We start from the raw sequence: 24,694 nt of genomic DNA on the forward strand, positions 1-24,694 counted from the left end.
GCGAGTTAGCTTATTTTGACACCCCTACCCTATATATTAATCCTAGAGGATTACAACATGTTTTTGTAGATATGTGTCATCACGAAGATGATTCTTAGAATTCTTAGAAAATAATTGGTGCATATAAACATATACTATGTTTTTTTATTAAAACGATAAATTAATTAGTAGTGTACAAAATAATTTTTTTTTCCTTAAATAAAAACTACAGAATTACATAATATGATTAACATATATATAATAATTAATAATTATGAATAATACATATTTGATAAATATGATTAAAAATATATAGATTTTTTCTTATATGTTATATTTTGATTTTTTTAAACAACTATAAATTACTAAAAGTGGTAAAATTCTCATACTGAAAATTTTGCGATCAATGGTTTAATTTTTTTTGTTCAAGCAAAATACAAATGATCATATATCGTAGGGGTGAGAGTTTGGGTTTGTATCCGGTATTTAGAATTTTCGTATATTTCGGTATAAAGGTATAGAAACCGTTTGGGTATTTTTACACTTCGGATCAGGTTCAGGTATTTTATGTTAGGATATTTTGGATCAGGTTACGATATTCAAATTTTGAGAAAAAAATAAATAAATTATTCATTGTTTGCGTTTTTTGTATTTAAAATATACTTTTAACTTAACTAATTTTTAAAAGATTAAACTATTCATAGGTTTAGAGATAAACTTTAATTCGAAGTGATCCTGACAATCCCAAAAAAACACACTTCTTCAAATCGAAGTGATTTTTAATGTTGGAAGCACTATATATATTATTTCATTCAGATTAAATAATTTAGTCTTGATTTTGTTTCTTAAAAAGCTTTTAATGAAATATCTTGACAAGATTCCAGTCACCTTCTTTTGAGTTTGTTCGAAGAATGAGAGATTTGATCATTCGTCTAATATTTGTTTCTCCTTAATATCCTATATAACTATTATAATTGTAAGAATGAGAGATTTGAACTATTTATTATAATTTTCAGGTTTATCATTTAATAAATCAAATAGTTCTTAGTTTATACATAGTTTACATAAAATAGAATGGTAAACTATTATATATATTTTTTAATCTATATACTCTTAAGTAACTAAACCTCAAAAGAAAGGCTAATAAAATAAGGAATTTTTTTTTGTTCTAGAATTAGATGATTTTTAGACTGTACTGGTGAATATATACTAGACAAACATCTATTTATCGAGTCTGCACTTATATTTTATAACTTGATATATTAGATTTGAACATTAGCCTCTTAATAGAGTTTGCTGTTGATTTTCTTTAAAATATTGATATTTAGATATGTATTTAGAGTGAAACTAATTTTTATAAATGTTTATATTTTTAAATTGACACTTATGTAATTCACCAAATTCATTGAAAAAGTTTTTAAAAAAGCTAAATTCATATCAATGAACGAGAGACGAGAACCATAACATAATTTTAAAGAGGTAGAAAATGAGATCACTTATGGAGATTCAATAGTAAACAAATCGAGAGCAGAAAACCTAATCCTCTTTCGTCATTATACAATCGATGTTGCTTATCTAGTTTTGGTGATTTGTGTCAATCACAAAACTTAATTTTCTTTTGTGCATATGAAATCTTAAAAATAATTAAAATAAACTGTAAGACATTAACTCTTCAACAACAATGATACATTTAAGAGACCGATATTTGTATTTCTCATACGTAAACATTTTACGATCGTTAAAATTGTAATGTTGCATAATCTTAAAGCCATTTAATGAACAAAAATTATTATAAAAACTCAGCCCAAAAGTAACATAAGTATTTGTGGAAAAGCCCATATGCGACTCAGCGGTAGCTTTTCCGGTTTACATATATGCGTTCAAATCTCGGCAATATGATGAGCATCCGGAATCAAGTTCGTGATAGAACAATACATCAACGATTGAAAGCGGATTTGATTGAGCATATATGGCAAAAATTTGGAACAAATCAAGATTTCAACTAATCTGTTTTTTCTCGTTTACGGTTTGTATTTGTATTTTTAATATGTTTTTATGTCATTTTTAATAAAAAAATTATGTATCAATTTCTTTCAAATCATTCAACTTTAAAAAAAAAAGAAAAAAAAATTTAAGTACCCCAATGAGGTTCTACCAATGGAGGATGAAAAAACTAAATAGATTAATAGAGGTACTTAACCTTTCAAATCACTACATTATACACTAATTTAATTTTAAGTACCCATTAGGGGTCCCAATGGATGGAGGTGGTCTAAGTATTAGTGGAAAAGCCCATATGCGACTCAGCCGTAGATTTTCCGGTTTACACAAAGGAAATTACTATCCCGGTTGAAATGACTCCGGTTTATAAAAGGATTTAGTTTGATTTACGATCCGGTTTTTTGGGTAAACAGTTAAACGCAGGAAAGGAAGTCGTTTCAATTGTTCTTCCGCCCACTACCTTTTAGTAATTTCGAAGGGAATCTCTGATCTCGATCCAGATTCATTCGTGGAGGAACCCTACTTCATTGATTACGGTGGAGAGATCTGTGTTAACAATTTGAATTCCCTTTGTCGTAATCGCAGATCCCGCTGCTCTCGATCGATGTCGGGTTGATTTCTCGCACGAGGAAGGTGAAAAGAATCTGAATCGAGATTGATTAGTGTTGGTGTGCTATGAGTGTTAGTGTATAAGCAAAAAGAAAAATGAAGTTTTGGAGAGAACGTGAAAGGGAAAGCAAAGAGCAGATCTTAGCGCCATTATGTGGCCAAGTTCGAGTCTTGGTCGTTGGTGATTCAGGTGAATGATCTAGCTAGGTTGATTGATAGATCATTGTGGTTAGGAGTAATGGTTGTGTGGTCGTTTAGTTAGTATCTTAAGCCACCTTTGTTTTCCGTACACTCTGTTATGTTTGATTTTGCTTATGATGAGTCATGGCTCATGTTCATGTTGAGTCTTGGTCGTTGGTGATTCAGGTAAATCACAAGCTCTACGTTCATGTAGGTTTCTAAAATTATATGGAACCAAACCAAGTTAGTCGTTTAGAATGGTTTTTTTTTTTCAGATTGGTATATACACATGGACACTCATGCTAGACCTGATCGTGTGTGGCTCAGGTAGATAGATCATTCTGGTTAGGGGTAATGATTGTGTGGTCGTTGAGCTATCTTAACTCAACATTGTTTTCCTTAGCGAGTGTTACTTACTGTGTTTGCTTTTGCTCATGGCTCATGTCAATGTTTGAGCTGAAAAGTGTGAAAATATCCATACTTTGCATCATTTGAGTTAATTTTAATCTTTTCGAATCTCAATTTTTTTAATTTTTTTTTGGTTAGGTGTGGGGAAAACATCACTTGTACACCTCATTAATAAAGGTTCTTCTATTCATCGTCCATCTCAAACGATTGGATGCACAGTTGGTGTCAAGGTAACTTAACGGTATCTTATGTTCTCATATTTGCTTAGGGAGCTGAAGTTTTGATTTTTCTTTCTCCTACTTTCCTATTGTGTAGCATATAACTTACGGGAGTCCAGCTAGTTCTTCGAGTAGCATTCAAGGGGATGCAGAGAGAGATTTCTTTGTTGAGCTCTGGGATGTTTCAGGGCATGAGAGATACAAAGATTGCCGCTCACTCTTCTATTCGCAAATCAATGGTCTTTCTTAACTAATGTATCCATATTTTTCATCCTTATTGTGTCTGAAACAATGTCATAAAGCGAGAAATTTACCTATTGCAGGAGTGATATTTGTTCATGATCTCTCTCAAAGAAGAACAAAAACAAGCTTGCAGAAATGGGCGTCTGAGGTTGCAGCGACTGGAACCTTTTCAGCTCCTCTTCCCTCAGGAGGTCCTGGTGGTCTTCCTGTTCCGTACATTGTTGTTGGAAACAAAGCAGACATTGCTGCGAAAGAAGGAACAAAAGGAAGCAGTGGAAACCTTGTTGATGCAGCTCGTCATTGGGTCGAGAAGCAAGGTTTGCTTTCCTCAAGTGAAGAGCTTCCTCTCTTTGAAAGCTTTCCTGGTAATAGCGGTCTCATAGCGGTAAGTAACCATGCAGACGAATCACACTAGTTTCTCTTTACCGTACATAGTGTTTTGCCTTTTAACTTATATGATCTGGTGCGTGGGTTTTGGCACAGGCCGCTAAAGAAACCAGATACGATAAGGAAGCTTTGAACAAATTTTTCCGGATGGTTAGTGTCATTAAACACACTCTTCTTTATGGCTACATCTCCAAAGTACCCTTCTCTAAACCGATAACACAATTTTTAACAGTTGATAAGAAGAAGATATTTCTCAGATGAACAACCAGCAGCTTCACCGTGGTCTATTTCGCCGCATCGAACCTCATCATCCCAACGGTTAGATGACGAGATCACAAGCGATGATGACCAATTCTACAAGCGAACAAGGTATAAAACAACGCTAAAAGCAAAAGATCTTTTAAAAGTTAGGTTTGGTCTTAACAGTTGATTGTTGCAGTTTTCATGGAGATCCTTACAAGTACAACAACAACACGTTACCGCCACTTCCCGCACAACGCAACCTAACTCCGCCTCCTACACTATTTCCACAGCAGCCGGTCTCTACTCCTGACAACTACGCTATCCCGAGATTCTCACTATCGAGTGAAACAAGTAACAATGGCAGTGGTAGATCAAAGCGAATGGATATTAACGTTTGAAACCATGCATCTCTTTATCGTTACAAGAAAACTTAATGAAGATGTGTTGCTTTTGGTATTTGATGGTATCTATTATTCTTTTTTTTGAATGTTCCAATGGTTTTTCTTTTCTTTCGAGATGGATGCAAGTGGTAAAGTGAATATGCGTGTAACCAAACCCTCCCTCTTTTGATTGTTCTCGTAGCAAATTCTGTCTGACTGAAACAGAATGAGAAAAATTGTGAATGATTTATAATAATATTTGTTGATAAATATAAGTTCGACTTTACAATCTATTTGTTCGATTTATTATCACCCAAAATTGATATTATTTACAAAAGAAAATGTTTGATTTAATTCAGCTTTTGGTAAATATTAAGAAGGAATATTCACTCGTACATTTTAACAGAGATAAGAGTTGAGAGAGAGAGAGAGAGAGAGTTGGACACGACAAGCTGTTCCTAACACCAGCGAGAGTTGCGAGATAAAACAGCGAAGGTATGTGACTTTGTGCCCTAAGAATTACACTTTCCATTGAATATTTCTTCTCTCAGAACCTTCTGGGTTGCTAAATTCAGCTGAAAACCCTAAACCCTATTCCGTAGTTCTGTAGTACCCTTTGCTCAATTTCGAATTTGATTGAATTTTTTTAATTTAGTATCAGATTACAATATTCCTTTAAAGTGACAAGCTTTTCTTTAACTGTGTGTTCTTGATTAATTCCTGTAATGCGCAGTGTGATATAAATTTGAAGTCTTTAACAAGAAAAATGGTGGAAGTGTGGTGGCCTCTGTTAGCAGCAGCAGTCCCTGCGCTTATCGGAGGACAAGCATTGAGGATAAAGAAGAGACGTGGCGAAGAAGAGAGGATCAAGAGTGCTCGAGGAAGAGAGAAAAGCTCTGACGAGATCTTTGTCTGCGAAAGAGTTTGCACTTCCAAAAGAATGCTGAAGAAAGTTGGAGCCTTCTCTAAAGATCCTATTCCCGACACTTGTGTTACTGTCTGCGGTGTATCTGAGCTTGACGCTTGCTCTGATGCTTGTGCTCGGACCGTCTGCGTGAACCAGCACCAAGTTGCTAACTGGAATGACATTTGTCTTAGGAGGTGTCAGAGTGAGTGTCTTAAGCTCTCTTCTTCTTCTTCTTCTCGCTCTTCTTGATATGTTTTAAGAGTTTGAATCTCTCTTTTGTGTTGTTTAAGTTTGAGTCTGAACGGTATGATTGGTTCCTTTTGAATCTGAATTTTTTTTGTAAGTTAAATAACATTATGAGCAAATCTTTGGTGGATTACATTTACATTTCATCATGTGAGTTTTGTTTGGTAACTTTCTCAGCTGTTTTGTGAACTGCTTCTCCTATGACACCTCCTGCTAGTTTTGCTGATTCTTCAATTGCTTCTTTGCTTACTTCAAGGCTCCTTGTAGCCGCTTCTTTCACTTTCTCTCCTTTGTCTTCTCCTTCTTTGTCCTTGTTGTTATTGGCGCTGTTGCTTCTGAAACTGTCACAACAAAACGACACACAGAAGTTTAGTAAAACGGATTTTGAAGAAAGGCCAAGATCATAGTGTTTACTGTAGATTTGGAGGGTAAAGCTTCGTTTGAATCTTCTGCATTGCACCTTGAATCAATTCCCAAGAACTAGGAGGAAACTTCTTGCCAAAGATCCCACATATAATCTTCACAAGTGAAGGATTCTCTTCTTTCTTGGCTACACCATCATCATCTGAAGATACCGGCAAAATCCCCCTAGAGATCAAGAAGATGATGATGATGAAGAAATTAAATCTGATTCTTCTTGATTCATTCATGACCTATATATTAATTCGTTAAGAAGCTTCAGAGATATCAAGAAAGGGACCAAAAGGAAAGTGAGAGATGAGAGAAAGTTGACGCCACGTTTCTAGCATCAATAGAAGCAGATCAGACTTGTGCTTTGAACGATTCTTGCGTAACACTTGCATTGACTTTAGAGAGAACTTGATCGAAACCAATCCAATATTTAATTAGACATTACATAGAAAAAAGATTCGTTTCTGTCTCGTATAAGTTCGAACAAAACAAAAACACAAAATTTTGAACAGCTTCCCTCATCTAGACAACCTGTCTTGAAACCCTTGAAGAAGATAGTTCCATGGCACATACCATATGTTTATCCATATTCTTAGCTATAATCACTTCACCACATCTTCTCAACCAATCACTTCATTTGAAGAAACTAGCATGATCAAGATTCATCGGCTTCTCATACTGTACCGCTATACACCCCTCAGCAACAACCCAATCCCCATTCACAGCCGTTGCACAGCTCTACAAACAGAGCCCAGGTGATTTAAAATATATTATGTTCTTGAAGACTTTTAGTTAACTCATTGGAATATATGAGAAGATCCCATAAGAATAATATGTACCTTGGAACAAGTATAGACAATAAGTGTCATCCAATCCCAGTTATCCAACGATTGCTTCAGCCCTTCATCAACAACACCCTCATGCAGAAAATATATCAAAGGAGACATGAGTTGCATCTCAAAGACCATCGGAGAGTCGCAATGCCTGCAGTTCTCAGGAGACTTCAGGTCTTCCGTAGCCAGCAATGGCTTACCTCCATATGAGTACCTGACCATGAAGAGACAGTCAGACTAAAGCTCAAAAACCATTCAGTAAAAGATACGAGCCGAGCAACGATTACCTGAAACATTGCTCAGAGTTCGCATCTAGTCGTTTTTTGAACTTAAGGTAAGTCCTATCTGCATTCAAGGCTTTGTCATACTCATACTTCTCATCCTCCCAAGCTTCTTCAACTTCACTCTCATCGTTCTTGCTTGTTTCTTTATCCTTAATGGACATAGAAGAGTAACTCATGGAGACACGTTCCACATCTTTTGTTGAGACTTTCTCTTCCTTTGTGTAAATATAGAAGCAGGGAAGCACCCCGCCAGTATCCACTTTAACCCGATCCACTGACTTCAAAGGTGAAGGCTTTGCTTTAGTCCCTGAGCTAGCATTGCCACTTGGTTTGCTCTTTGGTTTCTTGGAGTTGGATGCAACAGTAGTAGCAGCTTCCGCAATGGCTTTAGCTAAACTCTCAAAATCAAAATCTTCATCATCATCATCATCATCACCATCATCGTCTAACCAATGAGTTTTGGAAGGTGTATCCTTAGGTGAGGCAACAGGAAGATCCTCTGAATCAATAGATTCTTTCTCCTTTATAGCTTTCTGAACGCTTAAAGCTCTCCAGCTGAAGCAAAACCAGATGAAACACAAAGTTCAGACCTTTGATCATTCTTACATAATCATAAAAAAAGATAAAACCTTTGTTCAGAAGCTCCACATTTAGGCATCAAGCAACCGAAGATATAGAGAGTACGCTCTTCTTCAATTGAGATTGGGGAGTAAACCTGAGCTACAAGGGAGAGTTTACTTCCACAGGAACAGCAGTTTAGTAGCTCTGGTTTCAGTATATCATCTGGTAATGGTGGCCAGTCCTGGAAGCAAACTTATGATCAGTACCCAGAAAGAAAGATTTGAACTTTTATGTGAAAGGAGTGATGAAGAGAAGGAGTTTTACCGGAAGACCTCCGATTTTAGTTGTGTAGTGATCAGAAGACTCGAGCTCGTCTTCTGCCCACTGTCCAGGCAAACCCAGAAGAACTCCGACCATGATGATAACAGTTCTCCGACCAAAGTAGAACAGAGAGATTCTCGGTGAAGTTAGCTCTGTTTCGAAACAACAACGGTGAGGACGACGAAGCGAGAGGTGGGAGAGAATAAAGCCAGTTAGGGTAATTAGAAAACCGGTTTAAATCGAACCAATTGGTTTAAATTGAATTGAACGATTTCAATTGAACCAGGTGGTTTTATGATTCATGCCACTACTAGGCAGCACTCCATTTATGAGATGATAACGTTTCTTTATTTCTAAACCTGCTCCATATACATTCCAGTTACCAGTTACCACGATATATCATGCTTGTTGACTGTAATTAATAAAAGAATACTGACTTCTTCGTTTTTTTCAGTTTCGTCTCTTGGAATGCAGATCCAATGCATGTGTTCTTTAAAAGTCAATAATTAAAAGACAACAAGGAAAAGTAAAAAGTTGTGATTGTGGGAGAGGAGATGGTTGAAGCTGACACTGACAAATTACCTCTGTGTGGTTCATATAAATCCTTGGGAACGAAAGACACTTGTCACGGTCTGCCAGTAGTCACTCAAAATACAACACCGGGCACGTAAACTGCTCTATGGGTATCAATATTCAATACTCCACCAAGTTTACAATCTGTATATATTAATATCATGCAATAAAATTAAAAACAGTCGCCATCTCTAAATTTATTAATATATATCACGTACCGGCTGACAACATTAAACATGAAGTTATGTTAATCGCCTCCATGATTATATATCTAACCAAACTAAGTCGTCCTTATTTTGGTAAAAAGTCGTCGTCGTCCTTATTTTTATTAACTAGTTTTAGACTTTTGTTTTTTAATATGTACATATTCAGTAACTATGGATAGTCGGCTAGGTTTGATTTTTATATAACAAAACACATCTGCTTATGTTAAAATATGTTATGGCTTTTCTTTCTTGTCAACATGTTATGGAATTCTTTTTTTGTTTGTTTGGAGTGTGTGTAATTCGCTAACTAATACTCTAGGAAAAAAATAGAATTTTATAAAATCGAGAATCAGATTAGATCTGAAATCAAAAATCGTATCCATATTCAATAGCTAGACCAGCAAAACCACGCCGCGGTACGCTCAAAGAAGATAGAAGCAACAGCTGACGCGGATAAAGCGTGTGCATGTCCCAGTGAATGACATTATTAGTAATTTGTTCACAAATGCTTTATCTTTTTTTTTCTGATAGAAAAATATAAAAAGAACGTAAAATAAAATATTTGAATACATGTTAACATTGTATTCGTACCACCCAATCTAGCTGTAATTTTGCTCTATTAAATATTGCATACCTTCCTCAGCAGCTTTCTTTATATATGTTCTCTCCAGTACAATCTCCATTGCTCCTAATATCATATTTTCAAGAAAACAAGATACAGGAGGACTCTCTCTTCTCACTGCAGCTTTGGTCGTATGGATGATCTAAAGGAGGTTTAAATCTCTCAAACCCTTCTTCTTATTTTTCTGTTTTTCCTCCAGAGAAGAAATTTTATATATCGAAACTAATGAAACTTTTGAGAATCAGAACAAACGATTTTAAGGGGTTTTTTCTTTTGTTAGCAGAACAAGAACTCGCCATGGCTATCAGTACCACAGTTTGGAGACTGGGATCAGAAAGGAGGAACCATTCCTGACTACTCAATGGATTTCACAAAGATCAGAGAGATGAGGAAACAGAACAAGAGAGATCCTTCTCGAGCCAGTCTTGGCAACGAAGAAGACCTCATTAACCCTTTTCATAACCAACCTACTTCAGTTGATAATACTAAGCCTAGACTCACGACTGTTCACAGCGACAACAACAGAACCAACACTGAGTTCTCTCACCACCAGCCACTTTCTCCATCTGTAAGAGATTACTTTTCAAATTTTTTGTTGATATCTGAATGATTGATTGTGTTCTGGATCAGTTCTGTGCCATTAATATAGGATATCGAATATAACTTTGTAGTAATTTGGTTACACAATGTTTGATATATATAGGTGATCGTGTGTTTATATTCATTGAGTTACGTACATACACTTGAATTTCCCATCTTAACATTCATTTTTTTCTTGATGTGGGTGTATATGATCTAGAAGATTGATTGTGTCTTCAAACCGTTAGGTAGGTGTTTTTAATTTAGTTAGGTTGTGGAATCTAGCTTTGTAACTTTATATGGTTAGATATTGGGTCACACATTGTTTGTTCTACTTTACCTTTTTCAAAATTGCAGACTTTTTTTTTGAGATTTTGACTGAGTCGTGTCTATGTGAATTGGATGATTGTGTATTTTGGATTATAGCTGTGTGTATTCATTTGATGTGGGCCTTACCTTCTTGGGTTGGTTGCTTATGGAATCTAACTTTTAAGCATTATATGGCTTCTTCTAGCAATTGGGTGAATGTGGTCCCTCAGTGTTTGGTCTAAGTTAAGTTGCTAGCTGCTATTTATATATACACATGATATTAACACCCCCACCAAACTTCATATATTAGATTTTGAGTTTATATTAGATCTGGATCATGATTGGGTATGGTTGAGGGGGTTTGTATGGTTATAGAATCACATCAAAGAGATAACTATATAGTTCTTGTAATGGTTTCTTTTAATCAAAGTAAAGCATAATCCTTTACAAGAAAAATGTGTGGCTTATAACCTTTTGTGACCTACCACGTGAACTGCACAGACGAGGAGAGGAATCTTCAGCTGCTTCAACTGCTGCGTTAAAGCTTGATGGTTTTTTTTCATAATAGAGACGATGAGGAGATGAATCTTCAGCTGTTTCGATTATTTATAATAATGAAGACGGAAATTAAAATGAGTAATGGTAGAGTGACACCATTACACTTATATTTTTCTACGGAAGCAGTGAAGTATTAATCAAGTTTGTCTACTGTTTACTGTTATCTTCCAATGTCTAACTATGTTTTTGGTATTAATTTGAAGTGTAATGCAGAGTAGATTCTTTTGTACGTACTTTCAATTGCGTTTGCCATCTAACTATCTAAGTATCTGATAATCAAAACACATAAGATACGTTTACTACAAATTTACAATCATCCTCGTAAAGTCTTAAACTCAGTACCTTAACTAAGCTTACTGGAGGTTATTGTGTAAATAGAGAAGTCACACTAAGAAAGATGTACATGTCCTCGTCTATTCCTGATGAAAACGAATATCAAATTTGAACATTGAAATTGAATCAACAAAGTTGATATGGCCGAGTTGGTCTAAGGCGCCAGATTAAGGTTCTGGTCCGAAAGGGCGTGGGTTCAAATCCCACTGTCAACAGTTGCTTTTTTTCCATTGCTCTGTTAAAACAGATCTTATTAGTTGCTACTGATTCCACCTATAAGGCTATATAACCCGTCGATCTATACCTCTCCTTTTGTTACTGGTCCAAAGTCATCAAAGTGAAATACAAAGCATTACGGACAAGATCTTATCACAGATTTTTGAAGGGATACAGACTATAACAATCTTGCTTTGAAGATCGTGTGGCTGAACGAACGAAACAAGATAAGATAATGCTTTTTAGATTCCCAGAGTTTGCATTCGTTAGAACCCATCAACTATGATTCCTACTCTGTGCATATAGTTCTCACTGAGCTCCAATTATAAAACCCATCTCATACTCGAAGTTTCTTCTGTGATCAGTGGGGGGTGGGGGTGGGGTGGGGGGGGGAGTCGAAAAAAAAAACGAAGTAATTAAGTAAAAAGAGGTTATTTTCGGAATAACCGGTAGGCGGTTGTTTTGTGTTACGTTTTCTCCTCCCATATCGGTTAGCTAGAAAAAAATTAGATCTTCTAGCAAGTATAAATAAGAGGCCGTGTCCCCCCATTCAATTCATACCTTTCTCGGCCTTTTGGCTAAGATCAAGTGTAGTATCTGTTCTTATCAGTTTAATATCTGATATATGGGTCATCGGCCCATACGATATTAACTATATTTTTTTAGGGAAAAGGCCCATCAAGATAGCTTGCTATCTGGCCTTTTGGGAGTCGCCCTTGCGTTGCACTAGTGCACGGGCCTGGCTCAACCCATCAATCAAATAGTCCAATCTTTTTTTGTGTTTACTCCGAAAATCAATGGTGCGTATATAACATGCCTGTTAGGGCAATAGGGCATGTTTTGTTCTAAGGAATACTGGTCACGGGTTGGCTATGTTTGTAACTCGAAAAAGAGTAATTGGGCCTTTAGTGATAGCCCTAAAAGTTGGACGACGAGAGCAGATCCTATATCCTTCAAAGCCCATCACATTGTATATATTGACTTGTTATGGTTATTAGTCCTATTATGTTCAGTCTTGAAATTTAGATTTTTTTTATATTGTTTTTACTATTTTAAGTATTTATCAAATTGTACGATTTGAAAATGGTCAATTATATACTATCAACGTGTTAAACATGTAAGTAAAATAAATTGTTATTAATCTATTTTAACCACTGGTAACTTTTGTACTTACCAAGTTAAAATTATTGTTAGGCTAATGTTTATAGTATACTGTGCAATTTTTTCGACATTGGTTAGTTTAATAATGTTTTTAAATTCAGTGGAACCTATCGTCTTGAAAATTTTATCCACTGCTCTTGAATTGACAACTACGATAATTAATGCTATTTTGCTAAAAAGAGGATATTGCAGTTAAGGGAGTGGAGGACCACTCTTTAGAAATGTTCCGACTGAGGAAAGCTAATCGAAGGGTGGTCCCTCGATGCAATTGAAAAAAGTGATCATCGGGCCATCGCAATAAAGTTTGTACGCTTTGGACCATTGTCTTGATGGATAATCAAAGAGAAGATGGAAGGTAATATCATCACACAACACTGATACAAAGCCATTTTTTCCCATAAAAGTCAATGAAAATTTCATATCCTTTTCGAAAGCTCTTTCCAAGTCAGATTTGGCAGATGCTATTGTGTATACAAATGCTAGACTTTTAATGTTCTCAAAGCATTAAAAAATAAAAACTCCTCCAGTTTTTGTTTGTTGGTCTTTAATAATTAGTCACTTAGTTTAGCTAATTGATCGTGACCTGTGATCATGTAATGTATAATATGCTTGAGGGTCTGGATCATGATTTATTACAATTTGCAGAGACCAAATTACAAATTGCATAGTCAAAGCCTTTATATATGTACCATCATCATTTTTCAGAGTAAAACATGTCTGCCGTAGTTGTGTAACATAGTCAAGCTTTTTAATACTATAGTTTTTTTTCTGAATCAAGTTGTACCTACCATCTTCGCAGTTACTCCCACTGGTCGATATTCAATATAAAAAACAATTGATGCTAGATATATTGAAATAACTAAACACACTTGATGAAGGACTTAGTCATAGACACGATTCTAAGATGAAATTGTGATTATCATCTCTACAAAGCATTAAAAAAACACACACCCAAAAGCTTAAAATAAATGTTAAAAAGCACTCTTGAAACTCTCAACCGTTATGTTGTTGAACCTGAAGTTACTGTCTGGACTCAGCTCCACGTAGTGTACCAATCCAAGCCGGTGGCTGCATCCCGGTCTGCTCATAAACCGTATCAAGAACCGGTGGCAACATCTTGTAGAGTCCAGCAATTTCCTTCATACCACCACTACCCATCCCCTGATCAACACCAGCACCACCACCTTGGTTCCACACACTGATCTTAGGCTGCAAGTCCCTGATGGCCATAGCATTGGTCTTGGCGATATCCTGATAAACCCCATTGTTGATCATCAAAAAGTCCCTCATCGCCGAGTAGTCATTGTCAACCGCGTCCAGGAGAGTCTTGATGTAAGTCCCTTGAGCAGTGGCCATGGCCACAAGCCCATCCGCATCTCTCTGTTTAGCATAGAAGGAAGCGTCAGCTGCAGCTTTAGTAGCCTCCGCTTGCTTCTGCTTCTCGTAGAGAACAGCTTCTGCCTTCTTCTGCTTGTCGTACAGCTCCCAGTTAGCTTCTTGCACCTTGGTCTCATACTCGACAGTGGCTTTGCTGAGGAACTCGGCTTTGAGCTTCTCCGTCCGAGTCAACGCATTCATCTTCTCGACCTGTGTCTGAAGCTCAGCTTCCCTCATGGCAACAGCCTTGCCGGCTTCAACCTCAGCCACACGAGAGTTTTTGGTCAAAGCAGCCTTCTGAATCGCGAGTGCTGCATCAGCCTGAGCAACGAGAGCCTCCTTCTCGTTCTGAAACACTTGGACCTCGGTCTTCACCTTGATATCCTCCTTTGTCCCTTCTCCTAGCCTCTGAGTTGCGATGATCTTCGACTCAGCGTCGATCTTGGCTGCGTTCTGGATGGTGAGTCCGGTACGTTCTTTAGCACCGACCTCTCCCTTCATCTTAGCCTCGGCGACATCGATCTTGGCTTGGTTAGCTGCTTCCATCTGAGTCTTCTGACCCAAGTAAGAGAAGTACTCATGTCCAGGCACATCAACGAGCTGCTTAACGTTAGCGTTGTAGATCACAAGACCAAACTGGTTTAACTCAAGTTGAACCTTCTCAAACACTTCCTTCTTAAACTCCTTTGTTCCTACAAAGAAAAAACACAATAATCAACTTCAAGAGGCAAATCAGCGAAAAGAATATTATAAACAATTTAGTAAGAATTTATATAATTAAAATTCTTTAACAAAAAAAATTAAATAATACTCCCTCTGGTTCTTAATGTTACATATTCTACCATTTTCACACATTTTAATAAAACACATTAAATTTACATAATTTTTTATGTTTATCTTTGTTCCATAATTTTAAACCAATAAAAATTTAGTAAGTGGAATTAAGTTTTTTGAATTTTGCAATTAGTTAATAAAACATATCTTGAAAATGTAAAAATAGATTTTTTTAAAACAAATTTTTTTCTAGAATATGTAATATTAAAAAACAGAGAGAGTAGAAAAATAAAAAAAAATTGGGGATTTCACTAGCCTATGTTCAAGACTTGCCACGCAAGCAAGATACAAATCTAGGGTTTCAAGATTTGGATCTGGTGATTTTACCTTTGAAGACCTCTTCCATGGTCATTGAGGCGACGAGGACACGAGTCTCTCCTTCGATGACACCCTGAACAAGCTCGTTGACGTGGTTAGAGTGCTTGTCGTGCTGAGACATAAGCATGGCGTACAACAAGAGAGCGTGAGGGTCATCGACGCGTGGACCGATGGTGAACACGGCGGGGATGACAAAAGGGAGTTTCTCGGAACTCATGGCTTGGACCTCGAAGGTGTAGTTGACCGGAGAAACGTCGAAGACGGTGCAAGATTGCCATGGAAAGACCCACGACTTCTTGGCGAGTTTGATGTCTTTGATCCCACCACCGGTGATGGCGAGGTACTGCGATGCTCTTGCGACTTTGTAACTCATTCTTCTTTGAAGCTTGTTAGGTTTTGTTTGTGTATGTGTGTAGAGAGAGGTATCATAAGACGCGTACTTATATAAGAGTTCTTAATACGCGTAATTAGGAAAAATGGAAAATAATACTTGGAAACAAACAAATTATATATTGCAAGAATCAGTTTTAAAAAAAAACAAATTATTAATTTTAATTTCCTTTTCTTTATCTCCAAGTTTACAAATATTTAGTGATCTACATGTGTTATATCATATGTTTGTTTGTTTTTTGGGGTCAAAGTCTACTTAATAAACTAGTGTGTCAATTTAATGTTTATAAAAAGATAAAGACGAATTTTAACTTAATTATGATACCATAATCCATGTATATTTATTGACAGATATCAATGGTGTTTAATGTTTAGCTTTGACTTTTTTATTAAAGTAATATTCCATCGATTCCGAAGAAACCAAGTTTTAGTTTTTTTACTTATATAAAAATAATATATTGTTGACAAAAAAAGATTAGAATAATATATATTAAATTTTGACTGTCAAATGCATTACTTTTTAATTAACTATTTTACAAATTTTGACCAATATAATATAATAAACACAATTTTTTGAAGTTTACATTTTATCATTAAATAATGCATTAAAAATGTAAAAAGTATTTTAACCAAAAAAAATGTATTTTTTGAAATATTTTTATTCTTGTAAAACATAGATATTTTGGAATGGAAAGAATGTTTATAAAAAAAAGATAGAAAGATATATATAAAAGATATATAATGGTTTATGGTTGATATATTGGTGAAGCATCCAAGAAACTCCGGAACATCTTTTAAATATTCGCAAAGAATACTCCTATATGACATATCCGAACAAGCTGTATTCTATATGGCATTCAGTTTTTTTTTCTTCTCAATAGTCAATACCCACAGATTGTGTATTACTAGTTTTTAATTAAAAATAGAGAAATAAAGGATAACTATTAGCTAAATCTGTCGTTGAATTGAATAAATATTGAATTCAGGAACTGACTAGTAGTCATAATCCATATCTGAAAAAACACAAGACGAGTTTCTCATAACTAATCAAATGCAATCGCTAATTAAAAATTAAACATACTAACAACTTACATAAAATCACGGGAAAATCGTAAATGATATACAACGATCGCGTGTTTTTTTTACAACATTTTAACAAATCAACGTGGTACACGTGGACTACCAACCAAAGCAGGCCGTTATTTTCAGGAAAAAGGAAGGATCACAGCTCCGTCGCTTTATCTATCCACCCACCCACCCACCCAATATCTCGTCGTCTTCCGTTGATCATCTTCTTCTTCTTCTTCTCATCAATCAATCAAAAGAGAGACTCTCGTGGATTCAGAATCTCTCCTTCCGTCAAATTCATATTCTTCCTCTCTCTCTATATATATATATACAAGGAGTTGCTGATGGTAGAGAGCTATAGTAACCTCTCGTGGCTCGTATGGATCCAAATGTTCGTCTTCTTCCTCCTCCTACTCCTCCTCTGCGTCTTCGGATTGTTATCCTCAGAGAGCAGTGTCTCATCATCCGCTGATTCACTTCCTTCTACGTCCGCCTCTCGGAGGTTTCTCTCTGGAGATCCGATTCCGATCAGCCACCACCATGGCTTGGGGTTCTCCGTAGTACAGTCTAATCAGGTTAACTCTTAACTCTCTCTACATACATCTCGATTTCTACGAAGAATCACTGATGCCTTCATCGTTGACTTACTGTTTTTTTTGTAATGTGTGTTCCAGTTGAGATTATATGATCTGAAATCGACATTGATCGTTGATTCAGCTGGGTGTTGACGAATCTTTAGGGGTTAGATTGTAATTTACGAAAATAGCAGAGCCAGGATTATGTATAGAGAGTAGCTACATTAGAATGTAATGCCAGCGAGTTAAAATTAGATTTTAAGAAAGTAATCTAAACATAGACCATGTGTGATTCCTAATTATTGGATCTTTATATGTTTAGTTTATGTTATCTGTTATGCGATTTAATTGCTCTGAGTCATTGGCTTTAGATCTTTGACACTGAGAATTTTCAGGTTTGTTATGTGTGTTTGGAACTTTTTGATACTTGAAGATTCAAGATTTTGTTTTTATCTTGCCTTTAAAGCTTTGTCTTGCTTAGGTTTTCATAAGAGATGTCTAATGTTATCTTTAAGCAATGATAATCTTCTGTTTGTTGTCTTTTAAGTAAACAACTTACTTCCTCTATTGCCCTTCTTTACTTTGCTTACACCAGTTTCAATAGGAAAAGGTTTTCTTTACAAGTTTGGTTTACCGGTTGCCACATGTTTGGAAAAAACCGGCACATTAGTCTCAGATTCTTAGATAATTATGGAACTAGAACTTGTAAATTTAACTTGGATATTGATCTGGAGACTAGAGAGGAGTTAGAAGAACCTTCTCTAGTTAGTACGGTTTATCCAAATTCTTCTCGTCTGTGGTATTTACACGCATTTGTGTTGAGTGGTGTTCTAGGTTATGGTTAATCACAGACCCATTTCTTAGATCCATCGTTTGTTAATGAAGTCATGTGCATTTGTTATAACAGATGGGAACTTCTCAGGCCATCAAAGGAGAGATAGCACCAGCTGAAACAAGGAGAGTCACGAGAACAGAGGAAGAAGAAAGTTCTTCTGATGAAGATTCGACTAGTAGTAGTAGTTTGTATCATCCCTGTAATTTGTTTCAGCTTGCTGGAACTGCATTCCTTAAGTGTTTTGGGCTTGACCGGAGTACACAAGAAACTGATGATTCTCTGAGACCTGAATCTAAGAAACAGAGGTGATCCAAGTTCTTGTGAATATAGAAGAAGAACATACACGTTTTTTATACGAGTTGTTGATGCGTAGCATTTGTTGATTAGGAGAGAATGAAGAAACATGTAAGTACATATATGGAAAGGTTATATTGTTGGGGTTAACATGAACGAGTTAACTCAGTGAATAACTGTGGTTTAAATATTTTAAATGCGGTTTATATCGGTGGTACATCTGAAATCTTCCGACCGCATGTCAATTTATGTTCAAAATAAATCGATTGCTATTAGAAAGTTTGGCTATAATGTAAGGTGTTGGATAATTAACTTCAAAAAAAACTAACAACTGAAAATGTATCCAAACTATTCTCACCATAAAGTTGGTTGGTTTTCAGTCATTTAAAAATTGAAAATAAACCTGTAAACAAACAAAACTTTGTACAAAGAAAATATAATAAGTACCAATTAATAATTTGCTAGCGGAAACTTGTTACAACGCTGACATATATGATCATAGACCAACTGTGAAACAACAAAGAAACACAAGAGTATGTGAAATGTCAAAGACAAATCACACTAATTGAGTTAAAAAAATGAAAACGTGTTGGTCAACAAAAATACTCAACCCTGAAAAAGGTTTAGTGTGGGGAATAAGAAAAAGGTCTTGGAATTGGAAAGCTAAACAATTCGAAAAATCCAAGAGACTTATCCAACGCCGATGCGCGTCATTGTTTCCTGTCCATCTTTTTTCCGAGACAACAATATTTGACCACATGCGTTTTTCTACAATCGAGTGTGACCTGAACTAGTATATTATAATACCTTTATTTATTTCCATTTCTGCATTTTGTAAGGTTTCAAAGTTTATGAAGGGTTTCCCTTTCTAAATTTTGACAAACCTATCCTAACGTTAATTTGGTGATATTTTCTTATATTTGTAACTTTGATGGTAATTTTATATATAAAACTTACATTATCATAAGTTTTTTTTTATTTCTTTTAAGAATATCATAAGTTCTTAAAAATTTATCTTCTGTGTTTATGAAATGTCCCAAGTCCACCGATAAAAAAGAACGAGAGAAAGTTGCTATAGATGATTTTGATCAACGTCACTAAACTATATAACTGCAATTACTAAGTCTTACTTAGTTAAATGGTATTCCAGTAAATTTCAAAAGGCAAAACATAGGTTGGTTAGATGATTAAAAAAAATTAAACAGGTTATAGTTGATCAGCACAAGGATAAACTTCCGTATAAGTATAATTGTAATCGTTCATATGAGCCATTAACTATCTATATACTGTAATCGTTCATATGAGCCATTAGCACAAGGAGTCGTGTGAAAAAGATATATATATATATATATATATATATATATATATATACTGGATCTTGTCCGGCATTAACTATCTAGCTACAAGACGAGTGATTAAACATTAAAAACCCATTTTATAACCCAACGTTCGTCCTCCTTCAAGTAAACTCTTGTGATGTTTATTCCAATGTATTAGATTATTAGTAGACAGTAGAGTCATCAACCCACCTAAAGGTCAAACCCACATGCTTAATTTCGCTAATAGCATCTTCAAAAGAAACTCTATAACTTCAAATATAAAGTTTTTTGTTCTACAAAAATGAATTTCAAAACTTCAAAAATAAAGTTATTTGAAGTTTCACTACTCAAAACTCTAAATTTGAAGTTTCATCTTTGTATTTGCATCTTGGTCCTTATAATTAATTATACATCACATTTATAATTCTTAAGTATTTTCCATTCATAGTTTTAATCTTTAAAACTTTTGTATATTTTAAATATTATAAATTTATTTTTATAAATTAAAATTTTACACATAAAAGTTTTTTTTAAAAATCAAAAATAAAATTTATAATATTTTAAAAGTAGAATTAGACAACAAGAATATTACAAAAGAAACTTAATAATTTTTTTTAAGAAGACATGTACATGAAGACATAATTATTACATAAATTTAAATATTACAACAACACTAATAGTCTAGTAAATTTTCTCCAGAACTTCTAAAATATTGTCCAAAATTTTTTTGTATAACCGAAAAAATTACATTAATAAAATAATTTTATGTAATAATGTGGTATTTTTCTTGTAGTTTAATATTTAATTATGTATTTCTATTTATAATTTTATATTTTAGTGGAAGATTTTATTAATTAATATTACTATGATATTATTATATATGTGCTAGTTATCTATAAAAGTTTTATGGATTTATATTAATTATGACAAATATAAAGATGATAGTGTAAATTACAAATAATTTTGAAGTTAAATTTGAAGTTTTGCTTTTGGAGAAGAACAACTTGAAACTTCAAATATAGAGTTTGCAAAACTCTATAATAGAGAGTCTTTTTGGAGATGCTCTAATGACAATAAAAAATACATAAACTAGTAGACGCATGAATAATCATTTCATTTCTTTATATTTCCTAGTGTCAACTAAACAAATTAAAAACTCGGAAAGGAATTAACTAATCCTATCCGAAAGTTGTGTTTCAAGAAAATGTATTCTCTAGTATTAAAAAAAAGAGACACCAAATACCGAGTTACTATCCCACTATAAAACGGGAAGCTGTTTCTCTAACTTCTGTTCTCAATCACTCACCTTTCAAGAACAGCTTCACTTCTCTCCTAAACTTAATCAACCGTCTAGTAAAAGTCTTAACTCTCATCTCAATGGAAAAGGTTGAGAGACAAAGTGAAGAAGCATCTTATCTATGGCTTCCTTTTCACTTCCTCAACCAAACTATTAAAGCTATCTTAAGGTGTCTTGGAATACTTCATCATGATCCTCCCACGGTTACTAAAACGTCGTCAGATTCAGCACCCTTAAACCAGCCGGTAAGTTTCTCTAGCAATCTTTACATCAAAATCCAAGATAAATATTTTGGATGAATTTAAGTTTCTTTTTTCTGATGTTGTGTTGTATAAAGTATTTAGCTGTCTATCTTGAAGTTATATACTTTTTAGAAAAATCATGTTAATTGTTTTACAAATTACATAAAGTTAAGTTTGCGTAACAACAACACTCGCGTTATAGGTTAATAATATATTTAAGCAAAAAAAAGGTTAATAATATGCGCACCGACAGAAAAAGTTGATATTCAGCCTAAACATCAGTATTTTGAATAGAATGTCTTTAATTAGTAGTATTACGAAACAAAACTCAAACATGTGTGTTCTGATTCTACTTGCAGGAGGAGGAAGAAGAAGAAGATGTGGTCATGGAAGACAACGTCGTTGTGGCGACTATGGGCAGTAAAAACGGCATCATAATAACGAGTAGGGGAACAAAGGTGAATGCAAAGAGAAAGGAAAAGGCAAAAGTTAGCTCAGGACGACCGGGGAAACATCACTAGCAGTTTCACTACATTAATTATTATTTAGTTTGATTCTTGCAGCCAGTTGTGATTTTTTTTTTAATAAGTGTTTCAATAATGGTAGTAGTATAGTTTTGTTGTTTGTATTGATAGTTCTTAATGATATTAACTATCTACGGATACAAAATGGCTAAGAGCATCTCCAAAAGAAACTCTATAACTTCAAATATAGAGTTTTTTGCTTTCTAAAAAAGAACTTCAAAACTTTAAATTTGAAGTTTTGTAGAGTAAAACTCCAAATATAGAGTTTCACTTTTCAAAACTTCAAATTTGAAGTTTCATATTTTTATTTGCATTTTGGTCCTTACAATAATACATCATATTTATAATTCTTAAATATTTTTTTGTTTATTGTTTTAATCCTTAAAACTTTTATATCTCATAAATATTTCAAATTTGTTTTATAAATTTAAGTTTTACACACGAAATTAAATAAAAAAATTTAAAACAAGATTTATAATATTTTAAAACTAGAATTAAACAACAAGAATATTACACAAAACCATAATAAAAACTTATTAAAAAGACACATGAAGACATAATTATTACTCAAATTTAAATATTATAACAACACTAATAGTCTGGTAATAATTAACTGAAGATGATTGTTGTTGTTATAATATTGTCCAAACAAATTTTGTATAGCCGAAGATGATTGTTGTTGTTGCTCTTGACGCATTTTTTGCATGATTCTTTCTTGTTCAAATCGAATGTATTCACGAATATTAACATCATCGATAGAAGCTAAGTTTTTTAGCAATATTTTATTTTCTTCTTTTACTTCTTTAAAAGCTAACTTTTTGCTTAATTTTGCAGTCGTAATTCAATCATCTCATGACCTTTTTTCCTGCTTGTTGTACTTTCGTTTAAAAGATCAAGGATTTTTTCGTTTGATGATACCAAACTATCAGCAGCCATATTATGAGGATATCCGATTTCAACAATTTTTGGCTCGTAATCTTCAAATAAAAAATAAAGAGAATCATTTCTTACTTCGAAATGTACTAATTGATCATATAAGGGAGCATTATGGAAATAATTTTATAGAATAGTGTAATATTTGCTTGCAGTTTAATATTTAATTATGTACTTTTATTTATAATTTTATATTATAGTGTAAGATTTTTTTAATTAATATTTCTGTAATATTTATATATATATACTAGTTATTTATATAAGTTTTATGACTTTACATCAACTATGACAATTATAAGGACCATAGTGTAAAATATAAGTAATTTTGAAGTTAGGTTTGAAGTTTTACTTTTGGAGAAGAACACATTAAAACTTCAAATATAAAGTTTTGGAAACTTCAAAATAGAGTTTATTTCTGGAGCTCTAAGCTAGTTCATTAATCTGAGAACAACAATAAAATTTCATTAATATTCCAGCGTAAATTCACAACCACTACTATCGTACGTAACTGTCATTAATCAATGTTAAACATTAAAGGTCTAAATGGTTGACAAAAAAAACATTAAAGGTCTACCTGATTCCTAATTAATATTTTGGCGTTTAAACCAATAGTCATCATTCATCAGCTCGTCCTACCTCACATTATATTATAGATCGGTAAGCCTACTCGTGTGAATTAACTACGACGTGTGCTTTGTAGTTTATAGTTTTAAATGTCTCCACTCCTATATGTCTGCAACACTGTTTTTTTCTTAAAAGTAAAAAAAAAAAGACAAAATGAATTATAGAAAGATCAAATCACAAATTCACAATGTGAATTATACATGATAACATCAAAGTTACAGATTAATACATGATACTTATACTCTTCATAAAAAAAAAAAATATTTGATAACAGATATATATATTCATGGTGAGGAGCATGCGGCACCAATTTCGAACATAAAACAATATAACATTCTTCATTCTTAGACATCTACACCAACTAAGAATTTATGTTCTATTCACTTCATACAAATTAATATAAAAGTAGGAAGACATTTCATAAACCCAATCATAAACCATAGGTGGTGATAAGTCTCGCGTCACTTGAGAATCATAATGATTAAACAAGGCAAAGTGGTTGGTGACCCATGAGACAGAAGGTTGGGGGTCTTAATAATAATCGGTCCTACAGGATAAAAAGAAAACGATATGCCCTAAAATAATCATGATCTTCTACTTATAGAATTACAATTTGTAAGAGACCAGTACCACGACCACGACTACCACCATAGTGACCATGAAATGCATTAAGCCATTAGCAAACAAACAAAAAGCTGCATCACGTCAAAGGAATAATGCGAATGTTGAATTGTTTGAACATTCATTACGTATTATCTGCAAACTAATAAAGTAAAGTACAAAATATGATTCCATAGTACTATTAGTTCATCATCGTTTTATTTTTCTTATGCAACAGAAACAAGTCCCTTGTCCAGCCATAAATTGGTTTTACTTGAATTTTATTTATTTAACAAAGAATACGTACATATAAAATTAAGTGGAAATGAACTACGATAGAAATATTATGTTTCCTATAGATAATTGCGATTATGATTTATAAACATTTTTATAATTGTTTTGAAAAATAAAAGTAAAAATAAAATAGTGATAAACCAAAAGCGTTGGCATTTAGTCGAATTAAAGCAATAAAATTTGATGGTATAAAAAGAACCAAAGATCTGTTTTCTTACTACTACCAATTCAACTTCAACCATTTGTTTAATTCAAACAAAGCCAAAGAAAGAGCGTGGTTTGACTTTTGACCAAGACTAAAAGCTCCAACTTCACACAACTCCCAAGTATATTGGCTACCGCGTCGATTAAAGTCAAATTGTTATTTTATTTTGTTTACGTAACCCGGTTTTGTACATTACC

General features: G+C 34.0%; 8 protein-coding genes and 2 non-coding genes across 10 annotated transcripts; 7 read left to right on the forward strand and 3 right to left on the reverse strand.

The window, feature by feature from the left end:
* The first annotated feature begins 2,373 nt into the window (after positions 1 to 2,373).
* On the forward strand, positions 2,374 to 4,937 carry LOC106348022 (small GTPase LIP1). Its single transcript, XM_013787663.3, has 7 exons — positions 2,374 to 2,779; positions 3,316 to 3,407; positions 3,493 to 3,634; positions 3,719 to 4,023; positions 4,122 to 4,175; positions 4,258 to 4,394; positions 4,465 to 4,937. The coding sequence occupies exons 1-7, from the start codon at positions 2,686 to 2,688 to the stop codon at positions 4,664 to 4,666; spliced, it is 1,026 nt and encodes a 341-aa protein (XP_013643117.2). The 5' UTR covers positions 2,374 to 2,685; the 3' UTR covers positions 4,667 to 4,937.
* A 421-nt stretch (positions 4,938 to 5,358) lies between these two features.
* LOC106375594 lies at positions 5,359 to 6,463 on the reverse strand. The gene is made up of 2 exons (XM_013815544.3): positions 6,216 to 6,463; positions 5,359 to 6,142 (listed from the first exon to the last, which is right to left on the reverse strand). The coding sequence occupies exons 1-2, from the start codon at positions 6,449 to 6,451 to the stop codon at positions 5,938 to 5,940; spliced, it is 441 nt and encodes a 146-aa protein (XP_013670998.2). The 5' UTR covers positions 6,452 to 6,463; the 3' UTR covers positions 5,359 to 5,937.
* LOC106375595 (uncharacterized protein At5g64816) lies at positions 5,415 to 5,934 on the forward strand. The gene has a single exon (XM_013815545.3). It carries the CDS (start codon positions 5,415 to 5,417, stop codon positions 5,802 to 5,804), a length of 390 nt encoding a protein of 129 aa, XP_013670999.2. The 3' UTR covers positions 5,805 to 5,934.
* A 157-nt stretch (positions 6,464 to 6,620) lies between the features above and the next one.
* On the reverse strand, positions 6,621 to 8,662 carry LOC106375588 (probable 20S rRNA accumulation protein 4). The gene is made up of 5 exons (XM_013815539.3): positions 8,215 to 8,662; positions 7,959 to 8,131; positions 7,333 to 7,884; positions 7,052 to 7,259; positions 6,621 to 6,950 (listed from the first exon to the last, which is right to left on the reverse strand). The coding sequence occupies exons 1-5, from the start codon at positions 8,305 to 8,307 to the stop codon at positions 6,846 to 6,848; spliced, it is 1,131 nt and encodes a 376-aa protein (XP_013670993.2). The 5' UTR covers positions 8,308 to 8,662; the 3' UTR covers positions 6,621 to 6,845.
* Positions 8,663 to 9,482: 820 nt separating this feature from the next.
* On the forward strand, positions 9,483 to 11,291 carry LOC106375598. The gene is made up of 3 exons (XM_013815550.3): positions 9,483 to 9,763; positions 9,896 to 10,180; positions 11,002 to 11,291. The coding sequence occupies exons 1-3, from the start codon at positions 9,746 to 9,748 to the stop codon at positions 11,047 to 11,049; spliced, it is 351 nt and encodes a 116-aa protein (XP_013671004.2). The 5' UTR covers positions 9,483 to 9,745; the 3' UTR covers positions 11,050 to 11,291.
* Positions 11,292 to 11,525: 234 nt separating this feature from the next.
* Positions 11,526 to 11,606, forward strand: TRNAL-AAG. The gene has a single exon. It is a non-coding gene; the product is annotated as a tRNA-Leu (tRNA).
* A 558-nt stretch (positions 11,607 to 12,164) lies between these two features.
* LOC125576023 lies at positions 12,165 to 12,360 on the forward strand. The gene has a single exon (XR_007314559.1). It is a non-coding gene; the product is annotated as a U2 spliceosomal RNA (small nuclear RNA).
* A 1,231-nt stretch (positions 12,361 to 13,591) lies between these two features.
* LOC106348019 (flotillin-like protein 3) lies at positions 13,592 to 15,763 on the reverse strand. Its single transcript, XM_013787660.3, has 2 exons — positions 15,307 to 15,763; positions 13,592 to 14,837 (listed from the first exon to the last, which is right to left on the reverse strand). The coding sequence occupies exons 1-2, from the start codon at positions 15,668 to 15,670 to the stop codon at positions 13,789 to 13,791; spliced, it is 1,413 nt and encodes a 470-aa protein (XP_013643114.2). The 5' UTR covers positions 15,671 to 15,763; the 3' UTR covers positions 13,592 to 13,788.
* Positions 15,764 to 16,787: 1,024 nt separating this feature from the next.
* On the forward strand, positions 16,788 to 18,676 carry LOC106348018. The gene is made up of 2 exons (XM_013787659.3): positions 16,788 to 17,330; positions 18,238 to 18,676. The coding sequence occupies exons 1-2, from the start codon at positions 16,803 to 16,805 to the stop codon at positions 18,472 to 18,474; spliced, it is 765 nt and encodes a 254-aa protein (XP_013643113.2). The 5' UTR covers positions 16,788 to 16,802; the 3' UTR covers positions 18,475 to 18,676.
* Positions 18,677 to 21,017: 2,341 nt separating this feature from the next.
* Positions 21,018 to 21,986, forward strand: LOC106351900 (elicitor peptide 1-like). Its single transcript, XM_013791615.3, has 2 exons — positions 21,018 to 21,320; positions 21,677 to 21,986. The coding sequence occupies exons 1-2, from the start codon at positions 21,156 to 21,158 to the stop codon at positions 21,836 to 21,838; spliced, it is 327 nt and encodes a 108-aa protein (XP_013647069.2). The 5' UTR covers positions 21,018 to 21,155; the 3' UTR covers positions 21,839 to 21,986.
* The last annotated feature ends 2,708 nt before the right edge of the window (positions 21,987 to 24,694 follow it).

The sequence above is a fragment of the Brassica napus genome, chromosome A6, assembly GCF_020379485.1.
Source record: "Brassica napus cultivar Da-Ae chromosome A6, Da-Ae, whole genome shotgun sequence".
NCBI classification, from domain to species: Eukaryota; Viridiplantae; Streptophyta; class Magnoliopsida; order Brassicales; family Brassicaceae; genus Brassica; species Brassica napus.